Below are 16,299 nucleotides of genomic sequence, written 5' to 3'. Positions count from 1 at the left end.
GCATACGTTTTCACACATCCACACACGTCTGAGCAGTTCATGGAAACATAAATGTACATGTATCCACAAACTTGTATTACTATCCACATATCTATGATGTATCGGTAACTACAAATGGAAAACAAAACAAATCCAATTCATGGAGGTCGTCGTTTTCAAACGAATAAATTCATGCAAAATATCAGTTTTCCAATAACTGACACAGCTTTCTCTTCTTGTCTCTTTAAAAGTAATCCTAACTACTGAATCTCAAGCCTCATTCAGTCCTTGAACCCGAACCTCTATAACCCAAAACAATAATAACCGACCATGCTGCACCTGCCTATGGTTTTTCGATCGAGTCTCTTATATTTTACAGCAGTTACTGTCCTCCATATATCTAGGAAATAGGCAAGTCTAAGGTACACTTTAACTGATAAATAAATAGCGATTGAGATTAGATTTGCAAACCAAGCCGTCTTCGGAGTTGTATATCATATGATACATAAGGTGAAAGGTCAAAGCCGAGGCTCTCCAGAAAAGGCATCGCTTTCATACTTTCCATTAGAAGCATCCATAACTATTCATTTGAAAATGAGGTATTCTTTCACTGACACGCTTTTTAAAGTTGACATCTTTTTGCCACAAAAACCACAGATGTCTATGTAAGTATGTGTACAGGAGATCCTACTGTCAGGGGACGATACTATTGTCAAAGTCCCGGAGTAACAGTTCTTGAGCCAGGTAAGGCGATTTGCTGTGGACGCTGATTTAAAACTTTTTTTTAAATTATTTTTTTTTGGACTTCAACATCAAAGGCATACATTACATACGAGAAATAATTTTTTATGTCCATTTTATTTGTATATGCACTGCGACTAAACAATTCTGTCCTTTCCGTGTACACCAAAACGTACGCACCACATAAAACGTGTTGACTACTGACAATTATGTAGACAGCAAAACATGTGCGTAACCCTGTTTTCTTCTTTTCAGAACGAAATGGTGACCAAAAAAGTGCTCTCATATTTGCTTTCACGGACCCTTGGCCCAAACGCTGCACTCAAACACATTTTCCATCATTGCAGCGCTTGTTATGCAACTACTAGCGACCATCCGTTTTCGCAAAGTCAACTTCAAACTTCAACGAAGGTTGTTTTGCCAAGTTTCCCATGCCAGCAGTGGAAAACGAGAAGGGGATTTGAAATGTGTGTAACGATACTCAACAACAATGCTTCGGTTTGCAGTGGCATTGTTTCCCCGCCAGTCTCCTGGCATCTGTCTCGGAATTATTCTACTAAAAAAGACAAAAAGTCAAAAGGTATAAGGACGGTGAAAGGCAATATTTTATTCTGGAAATTTACACCCAGAAACCAATAGCATATCTGTTCATCAGGCAACAAAGAATATTAATAAAGAGCTCAGTTTTGTAATTTATTATCAGAGTTTCCAGAAGATGAAATATATCATTGCATACTCTAGGCTACCATTCTCAGGATCTGGTTGGTCTAGCTGTTAGTAAGTTACATATGCTAAATTACATTATTTGCAATACCCTTTTAAAAAAATCCTTTTTAAGCCAATATGTGAGCTACCTACTTTCTTTTGATAGCTGTTGGTCCTGTAACTTTCCAGCCTTCTTGGCATTTTAACTGGCTGTTTTTGTTTTTCATAAAAATTTCTGTTAAAATAATTTACAATTAAAATTTTTCTAGTTGTAAAGGGAGGCAAGAAGAAAGTAGAGCTTACTCCAGAGGAGCTGGATGGTGTGCTCGCTTTACCAAAGCTAAAAAAGGAAATGCAATCAGCAGTAGAGGATTTTACACGGCAGATAATAGAACAGGTGTCCATCAGGACAAACATTGGTAATTTTTTTGTTGCACAGATTATTTAGAACAGCTTGGCTTCACATGTCCTTGGAGTGCATAAGATATATTTTAAAAAGTGCAAAATTTAGCGTTGAAATTTGTTTATGAGCCAAAGCAAGTAGTTCTTTATTATTTTGTTTAGAAACGAGGAGAAGATAAATTATTTTAGTCATTTAGTTGCTTACCTTTATTATCCTGTTTTAAAATTATATGAACTTTAAATTCAGCATGTTTATTATTATTCCCATAAAGGTGAATGAATTATTACACAGAACAATTTTATTGGTGTAGCAATGACCTAGGCACTGGGAATGTAAGTATTTGATTTTTGATGAAAGACTTCATGCTTGCATGTAAAAGAAAAGATGAGGTTCTGAAATATTGTATGTGATATGCAGGTGTGTATGACAGTCTTCAAATACGAACACCAGATGGGGTCTTCCCCCTCATTCAGCTTGGGCAAATTGTGCAGAAAAACCCAAATTTGATTCTTGTGAATATGGCTTCCTCTCCTCAGGTTGGTACTTAAAAAAAAAAAATACACAATTTTCACGCAAAGCAGTCTTGAGTGAGTAAGAGGGAAACGTGTGCACACACGCACAATCTTGAGAGAGAGAGACAGATGGAATTGAACCTTGAAGTTCACGCTGAATTTTATCAAAGAAGCTGACCACCCTTTTCTGAAAGAAAAGTAAACCCCAGAAAGAGAATCACTCTTAAATAAATTACTTTAAGTAGAACTTAAATTATGTCAGTTAAATAGAAGTACTTTTACTGACTTAAAAACTTAATCATAACCTAGAAGTGTGTACTGTTGTAATGGTACAGTAATTACAGTATGTTGACAGCGTGAAATCTATTATGACTTCATTATTTATTTTGTTGTACAAGTGTTTAAACTTCACTGCTCTAAGAATTTTGGGGAATAAAGTTTACATCAGTGTTGATTGCAGTACATACAAGCTGTGAAAGAAGCTATCGCACAGTCTGGACTGAATGTCAACCCACAGCAGGATGGAACCACCATTTTCATTCCTATCCCCAAGTAAGTAGGTTAGAGTGCACTAGTTATTCCAAAATTCCAAATGCCTGCAATCAGATGTCTACATGCTGCTTGAGAAATGTTTCTTACCATTTTAGAAATTCATTTTATCTTATTATCACATGCAGACTTACCAATATGGACATCCTCACCTTTCTTAATAAATCTCCCCTAAAATTCCTACAGTATTACATGTCTTTTAATTTAGGTAAAATCAGGTTTTTAAAATATTTATTATTATTGCTGCGTTGAGTAGTAATTTATGATTATTGTTAAGAGTTGATAGATTATTGGTAATCAACCCACCTGTCGGAAACAGGTACTGGCTACATAGAGTTGGAGAAGGTAAGGCAGTGAAGATGAGGACAAGGGCATCATTTTCTCAAATTGTAGGCCTGAAGAAAAGTAGTCTCTCGCACATACTTACCCCAACCTTCCTCCATTAACAAGACTTTATATTGCCTTCTGTTGGTAGATTGACTAAACTTTTATAGCAACCATAATTACAGTTGAGACATGTGATTGCCTTGTTCACCAGAGTAACAAGAGAACACAGAGAAAGCCTAGCCCGCAATGCGAAGATGCTGCATGATAAGGCAAAAGAGAAGCTCAGAGATATCAGCAACAAGTATGTCAAAAAGGTGAAGTCTGCAAAGGAACACCACTCTGAGGATATTATAAAAAGTGCTCAAGATATGGTAAGCATCTTTTGTCCCTTTGGGAGCATTACGTTGGTTTGTGCATAAAGGAACTGGTGGTCACTAGATTTAATAGAATGTTTTGTTGAAGCAATGTGCAGTACTTTGTTGCATTTTAGATTTGAGGAAAACAAAACCCATGCTCATATAGTTTCATCTACATTAACATCTGCACCTATTATGTGCTCAGTTTTTGTGTTAAAAGGGAGTCTTTTTTTTGACTTTTTTTGTCTTTTGCTACTTTTCAAACTTGTGGTAGGATTGCAAGCTTCCATCTTTTTGCAGTATTATAGGAGCACCCTCAGTCATATAAATTGCCCTACTCTCCTTGTGAGCATGCAGGCACTTTTATAAAGGGAGATATAAAAAAACCCTTTTCAACAACTCAGTGTAAGAGAACAAGAAACAAATGTTGCATTAGGTAAGATAATGCCATGATCTGGACCTCAGACAGGACTAGTACTACTGTGGCATAAAGCAATAAATTGCACAACATGGTAAGAAACCTTTGTTGGCACTGATCCTTATATTACATTTTCTTTCTAAAGGTTCTTGATGAAATGCATCAATTTGGAGAAGAGCTGGATAAGATCCTGCATGCTAAGCAGGAGGAGTTGTTGGGAGGAAAGAATTAAGCAGCCATCCAAAGAATCATTGCATTTTTCAACGTTTACAAAAGTGTGTTTTTGTATTGCCACACTAGAATGTGCATGTTGATAGGAAAACTTTTTGATGTAGGTATGGAATGCCAAGTTGAAAGAATCATTTTATATTAAAAAAAAATACTGTGTTTAGATGCACATGCTTCTTTGTATTGAGGATGTCTGTGTACATGATGCTGCAGTTGAATAATAATGCAAATTAGTTAACCTTTCAAATAAAGATATATATATTATATTAGGCAGTTTTTGCTTGAGATTTTTTAAAAATTACGTGCATTCACCATGCCATGCACTAACAAGACATTTTTATTTAAACATTTTGTTAAAATTCATAAACTGCAATATCTTTATTTAGAAACATTCACATTTTTCCATCCAGAATAATGCTTGCATTCTTTTGTAATATGATTATGCATCCATGCATACAATTGTTTTCAACATACCCAAAACAAGCTTGAAGTGAATGCATTAGTGTCACTTAATATTGAAAGATGCAGTTCACAACAAGGAGAGTGCAACATTCACTCTTTACAAAAAATCTTAAACCTTCCTCAGAATTGTACATGCCTTTACTTACATAAACATACACTAGTAACCATGTATTGATACATTCAGTAAATCTTGCACTTACAAAGTCCAGAAAAATGACACCAGGAACCCGGTTGGATGAAGAAATTTCTGGCATTTAGACAGGGAATTGCTTGCTTCTATAGTCCTTATTGTAAACATAGGAAGCATTCTACATCCAACTGGATCTACTAATAAATTCCTTGCCACAAATCTACAAACTCCAATGCATAGTCAACTGGGGCTACCACACCTAAACTTTACAGTCACTTTTACTTTCTTGATGGTGACACTACAACACTCCTAACACTATTCATTTACTTCAATATTAGACATTCTTTTTTGTTTCTATTCAATCTATTTCAGCACAATCTAATTGTTTGAGATTGTTCAGGATTATTGCCAATAATTACAAATCCATGGTAGGACTAGACATTTAAAGCACAGAGAACGGGGAACTTAGGAAAAACAAACTTCTGAAAGGAGGATGTGCAACCAACAGCCTACAGTAAATAATGTATTTCTGGAGACCACTGGACTGATGGTACAACGTAGCCAAACTTTCATCAAGTGCTCAGGATCAAAATCTATTCTCTAATTATGAATATTCTAACAGTAAGCTCAACTTGAAGGACATGTATTTACAGCTCTGTATTTTCCTAACGTTCTGTCATCTTTTGGACCATCATCAGATTGTTGACCCATACAATTTGGGCGACATTGACTTTTGAATGGCACGTTGCCGGACTGCCATATAACTCGTATTTGTCGTTTGGCATATGTAGCTATTCGGCAGCAAGAAAAGTGCTGGCTTGTTCCCCTAACTTGATCTTGTCAACTCTCTATTTGCTGGATGTCCACACCACAGAACTAAAAAAAGTTTTTTCCAAAGATAAACCATTGGAAAGCTTAGGGAGTGGGAAGAAGGATGCTTGACACTAACTTGAATGACATCTGAGGCAGAGTAGCTTCATAGCTGTGGCTCTGTGGACAATCAAACCCAAACACACTCTCTTCATGTAGCAGTGCTCAGCACAGTCAGCTTTGATAGGCAGTCAATCACATCTCCCATGCACGATTCGGAGTTCTGTTTTCGACTTTTAAACATTTTCTCAGCCTCATCCTTCACCTTGTCCAATGACAATGTCCGGGTGAGCTTGACACAATCTCTTTCAGTTTTCAAGACTGTGTTCTCCATAGGAATGGTGGAGGCAAAGATAACTCTGTTAACTTCTTGAGGAATGTCCACACTCATGACTGTTGGAAACACTTCACACAAGCGATTCAGCACAGTGTGTCGCAGATTTTCATCTCGGCATACAAAATTCAACAGGAGCATTCCTATAGGGAACAGAAAAGGTAAAACCATTAAGAAGATTTTATGAAATGGCACACACACACACACATATTCTTCACTGAAACCCCCTAAAGTAAAAGTGGCAGTTTTCAACAACACAATATGTACATCATTTCAATGTTCTTCCCATCTGTCTCTTCTCTGTACTCCAAGCAAGTGAGGTACAAAGAAAATCACAAACAGAACATAGCTTAAATACAACAAACATGTTCCTGCAGCTTCACACAATAAAAACAGCATTTGCTTCATACTTAACCACCATCTTCCAAAAGGCTGTAAATGATGCTCAGAAACTCCTTTTCCACAAAGGATGGTGGAGGGCATGACAGACCAAGGGACATGTCTTTACTGTCAACATCAAGCATCACCATCTGACGTTTTTCACCTGCAAATATATGTATTAGTTTTCTGGGATTATGATAAAGCACTTCCATTACTCTTCTTAAGAATTATGATGAGATTAATTTTTGTCTCCTATTGTCACGAAACGTATCATTGTCCTCCATGCTCTTTCCCCTAGTTATGGTAAATCAGCTGTGAATCAGAATAGCAAAACTGTTCCATCAAATGAATTGTTTGATCTGTGATTGGCTTTTACAACCAGTACAACCAGAAGGATTTAATAATAATAAAAGTTGTACTCTCTATATATAGAATCATCTCACAAAAAGGCATCCTATATGGACAGAAAACTGCTTACTTTTATCTAATTTCACTGAACTCTCAGCTTGTTTCGGAGACTGGCAAATGAAGTGCACAAAAAGTACTTACATTTTGTGCCTAGATTTCTGATGTAATCCAGACCATCAACAATGTGTACGACTACATTCCTGTCATGGCTGAAGCCAAACCACTCCCTTGCAACCTTTGACATCTCAGGATCAATCTCTACAGCCTCTAATTGTACCTGGCATCCGCAAACAAAGTGACCCTTATAAAAGTCTGGCATTGAACCTTCTTTCACTAGCACATATAAGGACAATGAAAAACATTTCACATTTTAAAAATGTTTAATTACTGCCTTTAACTTGTCCTTTTTGATACAAACTATTTTTCCTGTCACAGAAAATCAAATCTACTCACTTTGGGAAAGTGATGATTGATGAATGCAGCAAGAGGGCCTCCCCCCAGTCCAACCAACAGTACCTGTGGACTAATCACTGAAAGTAGCAAGACAAAGTTCTGAAAATTTTCATTCATGGATGTTCCATCATGATGGGATCAACAAACTAAAAGAAAATCACATATTTAGAACCATTATATGAGGCGTAATAGACTTATAAAAGATAAAGATTAAAAATAAAAATAAAAATAAAACTCCCCTAATTTCTGTTATGTGAAACATGAAATGTGATAAACTCATGTAGGATGGAAGTTCCCAAGGAGAATTTTTTTCTAAAATTCTAGACGTGTTCATTTACCCCCCCCCCTTTTATAAAGTGTATTTTCTCAGGTGCGTTGTTTAACTCCATGGATCTTCATATGTGCTCTGCTTTGCCAGAACTAAGGACGACAAATCTCTTTCCCTCTAATGATACATGTTCACCTCATTCCGCAACGAGGACACATAACACGCTAGCATTCATGCAGACTGACAAGCTCACATGGATAAATAAGTTAAAAGATATAAATTTATTTACATTATTTACACAAATAACTATTTATATTCTAACCCATCTACCTAGCCTACTAAAACCTAGCACCAAACTCCCTGGGATGGGGAAAGAGTAGGGTTATAGCACTTTCCAGTGAGACCAAAACACTTTGCAAATTGATACTTCTCTTGTACTCAGGGCAGTCAGAACTAAAGTCACCTAGAGGTGGGGTGGGGTAGGTGGTTGTGGGATTTGAGTGACATGAGCCACTTTCCAGCGAGACCACAGCACCTTGCGGGAAAAATGGTATTTCTGTCATACTCGGGGTGGTCAGAACTAAAACTTTACTGCTCTTTCAAGCTGGACCAGCTGCCTTTCAGTAATGGGTGCAAGCACAGAATTTTTTACGGCTATTTATATTGGAAAGTTTGGGTGCTATGTCACCCAGTGCGGTGTTGTCTCTTGCTGCACTGCTCACGTGACCAAGTTTATGGGTGGAATGGAGTGCAAGGTGGAGGGAACAAAGTACTGTCAGTGGTACATGTTGCCCTAATCAAGACATATAACAAAAACATCACATTGCTTACCATCAGATGGAATAAAGGCCAGACCCGCAACCATGGCATGGTGATGTCGACAAGCAAGGTAGTCTTTGTCAATGGAAAGATTCTGGCATCTATTCTTGGCTTTCTTCTTCCTTTTGTCTGCAGCATAGTACAGTGATAGATTGTACAAGATAAAGAACTAAACTACACCCAAGTTTATGGTATATAAACCTTGTATCTATTACCTACAATCATTTCTATTGTTTTATATTATGACCTTTAACTTGTTTATCTTTAGGATGAATGACCAATAAGTCTTTCTGAGAAAACCTGTAATAAGGTAAAATCTGCAATCTTGATGTGTTTAATCATTCACAGAGATTTTAAGGTCAAAGAGCAACTATGAAACAAAATCTTTGTTTTAAGAATTTTTTTCTGATACATAATAAAATAATAAAAAAATTCTTCAAGTCTCTATAAAGAGGATTTTAACTAAGAGCAACAATTTTATTCAAAAACGGAATAATTAAAAATTCATTTCAGAGAGTATCCTAAATTATAGACCATTAATTTTGGTCAATTTGTTAAGTACAAACTACTTATTTAAATTTGGTAGCACTGGCTTTTAGGCATCTTTAAAAGTCTTGGAGCAGATATAAAGTCAAAGTGGGAATCCCTGCTCTCACTTCACACAAAAAAATGAAGCTTTTCTTTAAACATTCAAGAAATGTTTTTAGTTGTGGGCCATGATTATATATAAATGATGGCTACAGTATGGCCAGTCATGCTGCCTGCTTCAAAGGGATACGGTAAAGGTTGTCGGCACCATGGTTTTACAACACCTTTGTCAGATCTATTACAATGAATGTTCCTCACCAGATGAATGTGGAGCAACTAAACGGACTTCACTCTGTACAACATTCTGATTGGTGAGAAATATCAAGCGACGAAACACCTGCCCATCTTCATCCTCAAAATCTTCTACAACATATCCTCCACTGAGCTCACTGTTCCCACGATGCCGTACAGTCCGCTTACCAATGTCACTGCCAAGACTAAGAAAGGGAACCTGTAAGAACAAATGACAGAGTGATAGTGCTTATGCAGACACTGTCTGCCTGCAAATTATTTTTAATCTGTGCTTCTGATCTATGCATAAACCAATACTAGTTCAAAGATAATGGCCACTCATTAACTCAGCAAAAATTACTATAGAGACTTGGAATATCAATATAAGAAAGTTACTCAGAAAGTATCAAGAGGGAAAACCATGTATAAACAACTTATACCTGGATACCTTTCTTGTAACTTGAAGGCACCAGCTCCATAACCTTTGAAGAAAGCTCTGCTTTTACAGCTTCCATGTCTTTGTATTCATGCTCTCGGCTCAAAGCCACCACCAGCAGGCGCTGGAAGCCAGCACTGACACCCAATGCTCTTCGACCAGCACTTGTGGAGAACATCCACTCCATCTCTCTATATCACAGGACAAAAATGTTGTCTTTATAGCATGCAGAACATTTTGTTTGTAACAAATCATATGAAAGCAAATTTCTAGCCTCTGTGAGTCTTCAGTGACAATGAAAATTAATACAAAACTTAAACTCCTGCCAAACATATACACCTTCATAGCCATACACAAAATACAAATCACAGGGACCAACTTTATTTCTCTCACACTCAACAATAAAAAATAAATTTCATTATTTAATGGTAACTGCATAAACACCTCTGATGATTTTTAAAAGAGATTTTCCTAGAACACGTAATGCTTAGATGATGAAGTTAGGGAATCAAAGAGGATGTTGGTAACTAACATATTTTTATGTGTAATTCTTTCCATTTAACTTATTCAGCACATCAGGTTGTGCAGACTGTTTCTTAATGTTCATCTTTCTTCTGAAAACACATCATGATTGTGTTCAACAGACCTGCCCTGAGGAACGATGAAAACTGCAAACTTGTTGCTACACCTCTCTTCGCTGTCCACCACCCAGAGTGTGTAACGTGGTGTGGTGGTAAGACTGCTATAGAGCGCAAGCTCAAGCTGTTCTTCAGTAACACTTCTGAAATGTGGTAATAGGAATTTTCACAAGATCCATAGTTTAATGTAAGAATGTTTGATTAACTCTGTACTTTGCCCAGTGACCTTCACCAGGCATTAAAAAAAGGCAACGCAATGAATGAATTATGAAACCAATGAATCTAACACTGCAATGCACAAAGACAGTTCACAAAGGGAATAAACCATCAGGGCTTTGGAAGGAAACTGGCTGGTTAGGTTACTGTGCAAGGCAAACTAATTCTCAATTTATAAGCCACTTTTCATATGGAACTACATATGTTATAACCAAGCAACCTAGCAAGTATTCCCAATGTGCACGTATTGTTCAAAGGATGAAGCAAGATATAGCTAAAATGAGCAGCAGTTTTAAAATATGAGAAAGCAAGCAACTACAGAAGATCAAATTTATTCCATCTTATCAAATGATGCTAGTCATTTTCACCCTCCCACTTTGCTGCTTTTGAAACTTTCCTACTTGTCTTTCTCTATCTCGATTTTCTCAGTTCTTGTTACTCAGTGCCTCTGCGTGTTTTCTATACTTTCTTCTATTTGTCATCAGTACTGTTGTTTAGTCTTTCGTCCTTCGTATACTGTCCATGTTGTTTCATTCCTGTTGTAAGCGCTAAATACATGCTCCGCAGGAGTGTGAATATGAACTTTATAAAATCTTTATTATTATGTCTCTTAATGAGATGACAAAAAACATTAATTTTGTGTTCATTTAGAAACTGACCAGGAAGAAAAGAAATGAAGGGCGCCATGTTAACTGCAACATTAAATTTTGTTTCTTTGTGGCATCTGCTACTTTCAGGTTACAAATATGATGAATTAAATTTTAACATTTATCTGCAGATAGCCAATTAGCCCAGCTCAGGATAGGTAATGGGCTGAGTAAATGCATTTCATCAAGAAAAGCCCTGTCTGGTACATACCATGTTTCTATAAATGTTCTCTCCTTTGACATTAAAAAGAAAATTCCCATCAAAGAGAACAATTTAAATAAATGGGAGCAATTCATAGAAGAAACATTTCAACTACATGAAAATGGCTGAAGTGTCAGGGTTTGAAATGAGAAGTACCTCTTGCTGAGCTGTAGTCTAACAATGCCGTAGTACTGCATTTGCTTAACTGTTGAAAGCAGCTGATCTATGGACTCCAGCCTTTGGACCTCATCATCATCAGAGCTGCAGACTTCCACTATCTGGAGACAGCAATTGAAATGAATTTTAAATAAATGAGATAGAAGATGATATATATTCAATTATTATATAGAAGATAAATAACAGAACACAGTTAAAAAGATACCTAATTTTAAATTGAAAACAATTACTACAATAGCCAGTCACATTTGTGCAAAAGGATCTTTAAACAGTCTAATTGCTTTTGGAATGCTTATTATACTTTTCTTATTGCTTCTTTAAGCCAATATACTAAAGATCTAGGCTAGTGATAGTGCCTACTAAAGAACTGAGATTTGTTAATAAGTTCTTACCTGCATTGCACTTGACATCTTTTTGAACTTGGTCAAAACAACAGCAAATACTGGCAAGCTAAACTCTTCATTTCCAGCATCACCCTCAGGGCGAGCAGGGACACGGTGCACTCGAATGGGCCAGCCTCTGCCATCAGAATAGTACACGACAAAAGTAAAGTAAATACAAGATTAAAAAAAATATATATATTATGCAATATACTGTTTAACCAAGGTTGCATCCCCTGGATTTCTCTGTCAAAAGTTCCTGTACTGATGCTACCATGGTAAGCAGTAGTGAAACAGCTTTACTAAGAGAATTATCTAGAACTGAGTATTTTTCCCCAAAGTCTTAAAAAGGTAAATTTTAAAATAAACTTACAAGTCAGAGAAGTATTTTGCGAGGACACTGATGACATGGTCTTGCAATAATGACACGATGATATATCTTCCACCAAACCGCAAAACACGATCTATTTCATTAAACATAGCTTTCACGGTTTCCAGTGTTTTTTCTTCCTGGTCAACAGCCAAAGCATCAAGTGTGCCCTTGTCTAACGCCACAGAGAATGATGAATCGTTGTATGTCATCTAGCACAAAATCACATCAGCCAATTAACAAGCGTTACATAGTTTTACACAGTATTTAAAAAGGTAAACTGCTTTATAAATCTTAACCCTTCTTTGTCCTTAAGCATAAGAATAACAGTGAAAATATGAGTATATCTTTATTTATTTCAACTAACCTGTGTAACATCCATTTTTTCAAATGTCATTTCTAATCGCTGCTTCGCATTTTTTTCCCTCATCTGTTTGATGACAATATCACTGATGTCAATGTTAGCAATACTGTGATAGCCCACATCATACATTTCTTCACTGAGCCGGGAGTTCCCACAGCCAACCATTAGCACTCGATCAGAGAGCTTGATGTACTTATGAAATATGCCACAAAGCTCTGTAAATTCCCCATACCTGTAAAATATTTCAGTTATGAAAATCTGCCAGCATAATATTATAGCAATCAAAGTATGCCACAGATATGTAAACCATAACATCAGATAGGTGCCCATGGAGCAGTTAGATAGTGCTACCATCGATATAATCAAAAAGACTTTTTTTTTTACACCCAGTTATGAAACCAAATCTCTACGTAAAATGAAAGTCCAATGAACAATATTTTAGTATAACTATAGCTTAAATCAATTAAGATAACCAGTTAATCATAAATGATGGTAGCTGATGCAATATTGCACTTTATTTGCTAAATATAGTTTTTGCTGTATAAGCCATTGTTATTGAGGAATACTGTGATTTTTTTTTACACACCAACCATAGACAAATACAGATTTTTAAAATCTCTAACATTACTGAAATAGTATTAAATATCTTAATCTAATGACTAGAAAAGCTCAGCACAATATACTAATACTCAAAATCTGATCGAATAGCCCCCAAAGAAAGTTCTCAAGATATATATCTACAAATATCACCATGCACAGAAAAAAGTCAAACCCATGATGTCATGTTTTTACATATATGCTTAATACGCATGTTGTCCCAGCTTTTCCACTGGCTGAGGACTTGACAGTGTAAATTTATACACACACAAATCTGAATGTCTGTGTTGTTGACTTTTTTCCTCTGCATGATGATTGTGTATCTTGAGAACAGAAGACTCATCTTCACTCAGATTTTTGGAAATAGTATCCTGCGCTAAATTTTAGCCTGTCATTAGAAAAAGGTGTGCACAACACTAAACTTTTAATAAATTGAAACAGTACTCATGTTTTGCATATGTTGAAAATTAAAACATTTACAAAAGTGACTTGCTTACCACTCAAAAGCTTTCTGCCCTCGTTTCCTAAAGAAAGAGTTCCAGTATTCAGAAGAAGAAAATTCGGTATGGCTTCGAGGCAGAAGATCCATAGTGATAACAGCAGTGATAGGTTAAGTCCTGAGTCTACAACATCAAAGAAGAGAAATTTCCTTTTACGAAAATATTCAATAAAATGCACTAAAAAACAAATATTCCAAAAGAGATTAAAAAACAAACACATGTTCACAAGCAATGTCATAATTTAAGACTGATCAAAGGTCTAAAAAGCCATTTTAACAAAAGTCATGCATATATGTATCATGTATCTTTTTCTGTCCCCAACCTTTCCATCCAATAATTTGTCATAATAACAACAAAACCAAAAGCAGCAATAAATTTAAAAAGCACAATGACTATCCCAAATCACAAAAACTCTAGGAAACTCTTTTTGAAGCCTATATGATATAATATATAGCATATCTTGTTAGCCACAAGTGTTACCAGAGTCTCCTAGCAGAATTTCAATGAACAAGATCTTTTTCAAGTTTTGAGGCAACCAAAGTATTACCAAAACAGTGAAAAAGTGAGCTTGGAGTCCTGCCATTAAGATGCAAGCTTAACTACAAATATATAGTGTTTACACAATATTAAATGGCATATTGTCTACTAGACTTTATATACTACCACAATGCATTCATAAGGCTCTCTCAGACTTTGTTTCTTTTTTTTTTTTTTACTTTTGATTCAAGCATGAATTTGTCATGAAATTGGAACACCCTCCTTTCTATTCATGACACTGAACTAAAATCTAGTCTATATTTCTTCGTTCAAGACAGGATTAGTGAAACATTTATCTCACTACTTCTAAGGCCTTTTCCAATAAACTAGAGGATCTGCATTAAATTTCCATGTAAACAAGTGCATTACTTGAAGGCATGTGACACTGACAATGAAAGTCAAGAGTGGATAGTGGGAGGGAGGTATGCAAGGTGCTTGAACAGAGATTTTGGGGTAAGATTTCACTAAATAAAAGAATTGATTAGCATGCCATTAATGAACTGACTTTAATGAATCACATGATAGGAATACTTTAGGTGATAGGGATCTGATGATAATCAGGTGATCAGGATATTTTGCTTTATAGGTGATCTATCAGATGATAGGAATACTTTTTCTGTGCATTGTTAAAACTTGGGTTCAGACCTCAGGGCCGACGAGAGCCAGCAAGGACACCAGGGTAGACGATCTCTCGGGGCCCCTCGTAATTGCAATCATAATTTTCCCAGTATATAATTATGCTTACAATTCAATTGTCAATATTTTCATTTCAGAAATGTAATATAGACTGCAAACATTAGGACAAGTGGACTATGATCAACATCACTACTTGAGCATAGAGTTGTTTAGTAAATGAGGAAAAATGACATAATAGGTTCTAACTTGTAGTACACCGCTCCATAAAAAAAATCCCGAGAGTGAGGAATGATATGTTAATCTCTCCTTAAAAGAAAAAGAAAAGGAACAGAAGGAAAAGAAATCCACCAGCCAAAGCCGCGCCCCCTTCACAGCCCCAGGCACACCACACCCCGCTCTCGTCAGGCCTGCTAGACCTTTCTAAAATGCAACTGTGTACCTCTTATCTAATCAATGGTGGAGACAATATTTTGCTTGGACATGCTTCTGGGTGGTCAGGCTCATGGAGTTGGAAGCCCTTGCGTAATACATTTCAAAACAAATCTGACCAGAAGATGCACTCAATGTACACTGTGGCAGGAATGAAGGGCAGGGCTATGGAAATGAGTGTAGCTAAGCTTGTATGTGAAGCTGTATGTTGGAACATAATTATGTCTCCTAATGTTTACTGTACAATGGTAGAGTTTACTGCATTGGTATTTTTGGCAGAGGGAAGATGAAGTTCTTAGAAGCTGTTGCAGTCTAAGGACATAGTAAAATCCTTACAAAGTGATGAAAAAAAAAATGTTTTGCTGTTGTTATGGAGCATTCTTTAGTATTTTCCAAGTTCTTTTTTGACTGTTTAGCAAGAATTGCACGTGTGATACCGGGATGATATTGTAGAAAACTAAATTATAGTAAAGATATCAATCAGGTGCTTGAATAGAGGCATCGGGTATGATCCTACTGAACTATGGCATGGAGTTGTGTGCTGTTAAATCACCTGCCTTTAATGAACTAGGTAATAAGGATATAGTCTTGGTAGGTATTGATCATGGCGTCGCGTGCGCCCTCCATGAACTGAGTAGTTCACTTATTTACTATCTCCCAAAATGTGTAATATAAAAATATTTTACTAGTTCCCACCACCACCAAACTCGTGACGGTGCACAGCTATCAGTAGATGTAAAATGCTGGAGGCTGCTTATTTAATGCTTGAAAACTTTTTTTTTTTTGGATGAAACTCGTTAATTAAAAAAATTTGTTCTTCGAGAACTCCACTAAAGAAACTGAAATTTTGTAAAAATGTATTCCTTCATCGACCCACCTCGCAGCAAATTTCGTAAACTTCACTAACACGCGGACACCATCAACACAAACTCACTAGTTGGCTTTATGCGCATGCGTCAAAATGGCTTCTGTAACCACGTGGTGTAACTAGCCAATCAAGGGCTTCGC

General features: G+C 36.4%; 2 protein-coding genes across 4 annotated transcripts; one reads left to right on the top strand and one right to left on the bottom strand.

The window, feature by feature from the left end:
• Window positions 1–116: 116 nt before the first annotated feature.
• On the top strand, window positions 117–4,475 carry LOC112575191 (ribosome-recycling factor, mitochondrial-like). 2 transcript variants are annotated; one of them, XM_025256859.1, is made up of 7 exons: window positions 117–723; window positions 976–1,300; window positions 1,695–1,844; window positions 2,246–2,364; window positions 2,801–2,892; window positions 3,428–3,587; window positions 4,136–4,475. In XM_025256859.1, the coding sequence occupies exons 2-7, from the start codon at window positions 982–984 to the stop codon at window positions 4,220–4,222; spliced, it is 927 nt and encodes a 308-aa protein (XP_025112644.1). In that variant the 5' UTR covers window positions 117–723; window positions 976–981; the 3' UTR covers window positions 4,223–4,475. The 2 variants fall into 2 exon arrangements, with proteins under 2 accessions (XP_025112644.1, XP_025112643.1); XM_025256858.1 differs by lacking the exon at window positions 117–723 and having other exon boundaries at window positions 842–1,300.
• A 106-nt stretch (window positions 4,476–4,581) lies between these two features.
• On the bottom strand, window positions 4,582–16,245 carry LOC112575189 (methyltransferase-like protein 13). 2 transcript variants are annotated; one of them, XM_025256853.1, is made up of 14 exons: window positions 16,169–16,245; window positions 13,687–13,812; window positions 12,596–12,824; window positions 12,232–12,440; window positions 11,871–11,997; window positions 11,458–11,579; window positions 10,245–10,379; window positions 9,603–9,789; window positions 9,190–9,382; window positions 8,356–8,472; window positions 7,257–7,333; window positions 6,945–7,080; window positions 6,430–6,558; window positions 4,582–6,157 (listed from the first exon to the last, which is right to left on the bottom strand). In XM_025256853.1, exons 2-14 carry the CDS (start codon window positions 13,776–13,778, stop codon window positions 5,832–5,834), a joined length of 2,079 nt encoding a protein of 692 aa, XP_025112638.1. In that variant the 5' UTR covers window positions 13,779–13,812; window positions 16,169–16,245; the 3' UTR covers window positions 4,582–5,831. The 2 variants fall into 2 exon arrangements, with proteins under 2 accessions (XP_025112638.1, XP_025112639.1); XM_025256854.1 differs by having other exon boundaries at window positions 6,024–6,157; window positions 6,425–6,558.
• Window positions 16,246–16,299: the final 54 nt, after the last annotated feature.

Source organism: Pomacea canaliculata, linkage group LG11, assembly GCF_003073045.1.
Source record: "Pomacea canaliculata isolate SZHN2017 linkage group LG11, ASM307304v1, whole genome shotgun sequence".
NCBI lineage: Eukaryota > Metazoa > Mollusca > Gastropoda > Architaenioglossa > Ampullariidae > Pomacea > Pomacea canaliculata.
The sequence above is the reverse complement of the archived record's forward strand: the minus strand, read 5'-3'. Positions and strand labels throughout refer to the sequence as shown.

Excerpts from the sequence above, each read along its gene's own strand:
- LOC112575191 (XM_025256858.1), top strand. The coding sequence starts at position 946 with ATGTGCGTAACCCTGTTTTCTTCTTTTCAGAACGAAATGGTGACCAAA. Across the intron at positions 2,365-2,800 it reads ATATGGCTTCCTCTCCTCAG|TACATACAAGCTGTGAAAGA; the intron begins GTTGGTACTTAA and ends TGTTGATTGCAG. Across the intron at positions 2,893-3,427 it reads ATTTTCATTCCTATCCCCAA|AGTAACAAGAGAACACAGAG; the intron begins GTAAGTAGGTTA and ends CTTGTTCACCAG.
- LOC112575189 (XM_025256853.1), bottom strand. The coding sequence starts at position 13,778 with ATGGATCTTCTGCCTCGAAGCCATACCGAATTTTCTTCTTCTGAATAC. Across the intron at positions 11,580-11,870 it reads AGATGTCAAGTGCAATGCAG|ATAGTGGAAGTCTGCAGCTC; the intron begins GTAAGAACTTAT and ends TGCTGTCTCCAG. Across the intron at positions 6,158-6,429 it reads CAGCCTTTTGGAAGATGGTG|GAATGCTCCTGTTGAATTTT; the intron begins GTTAAGTATGAA and ends TGTTCCCTATAG.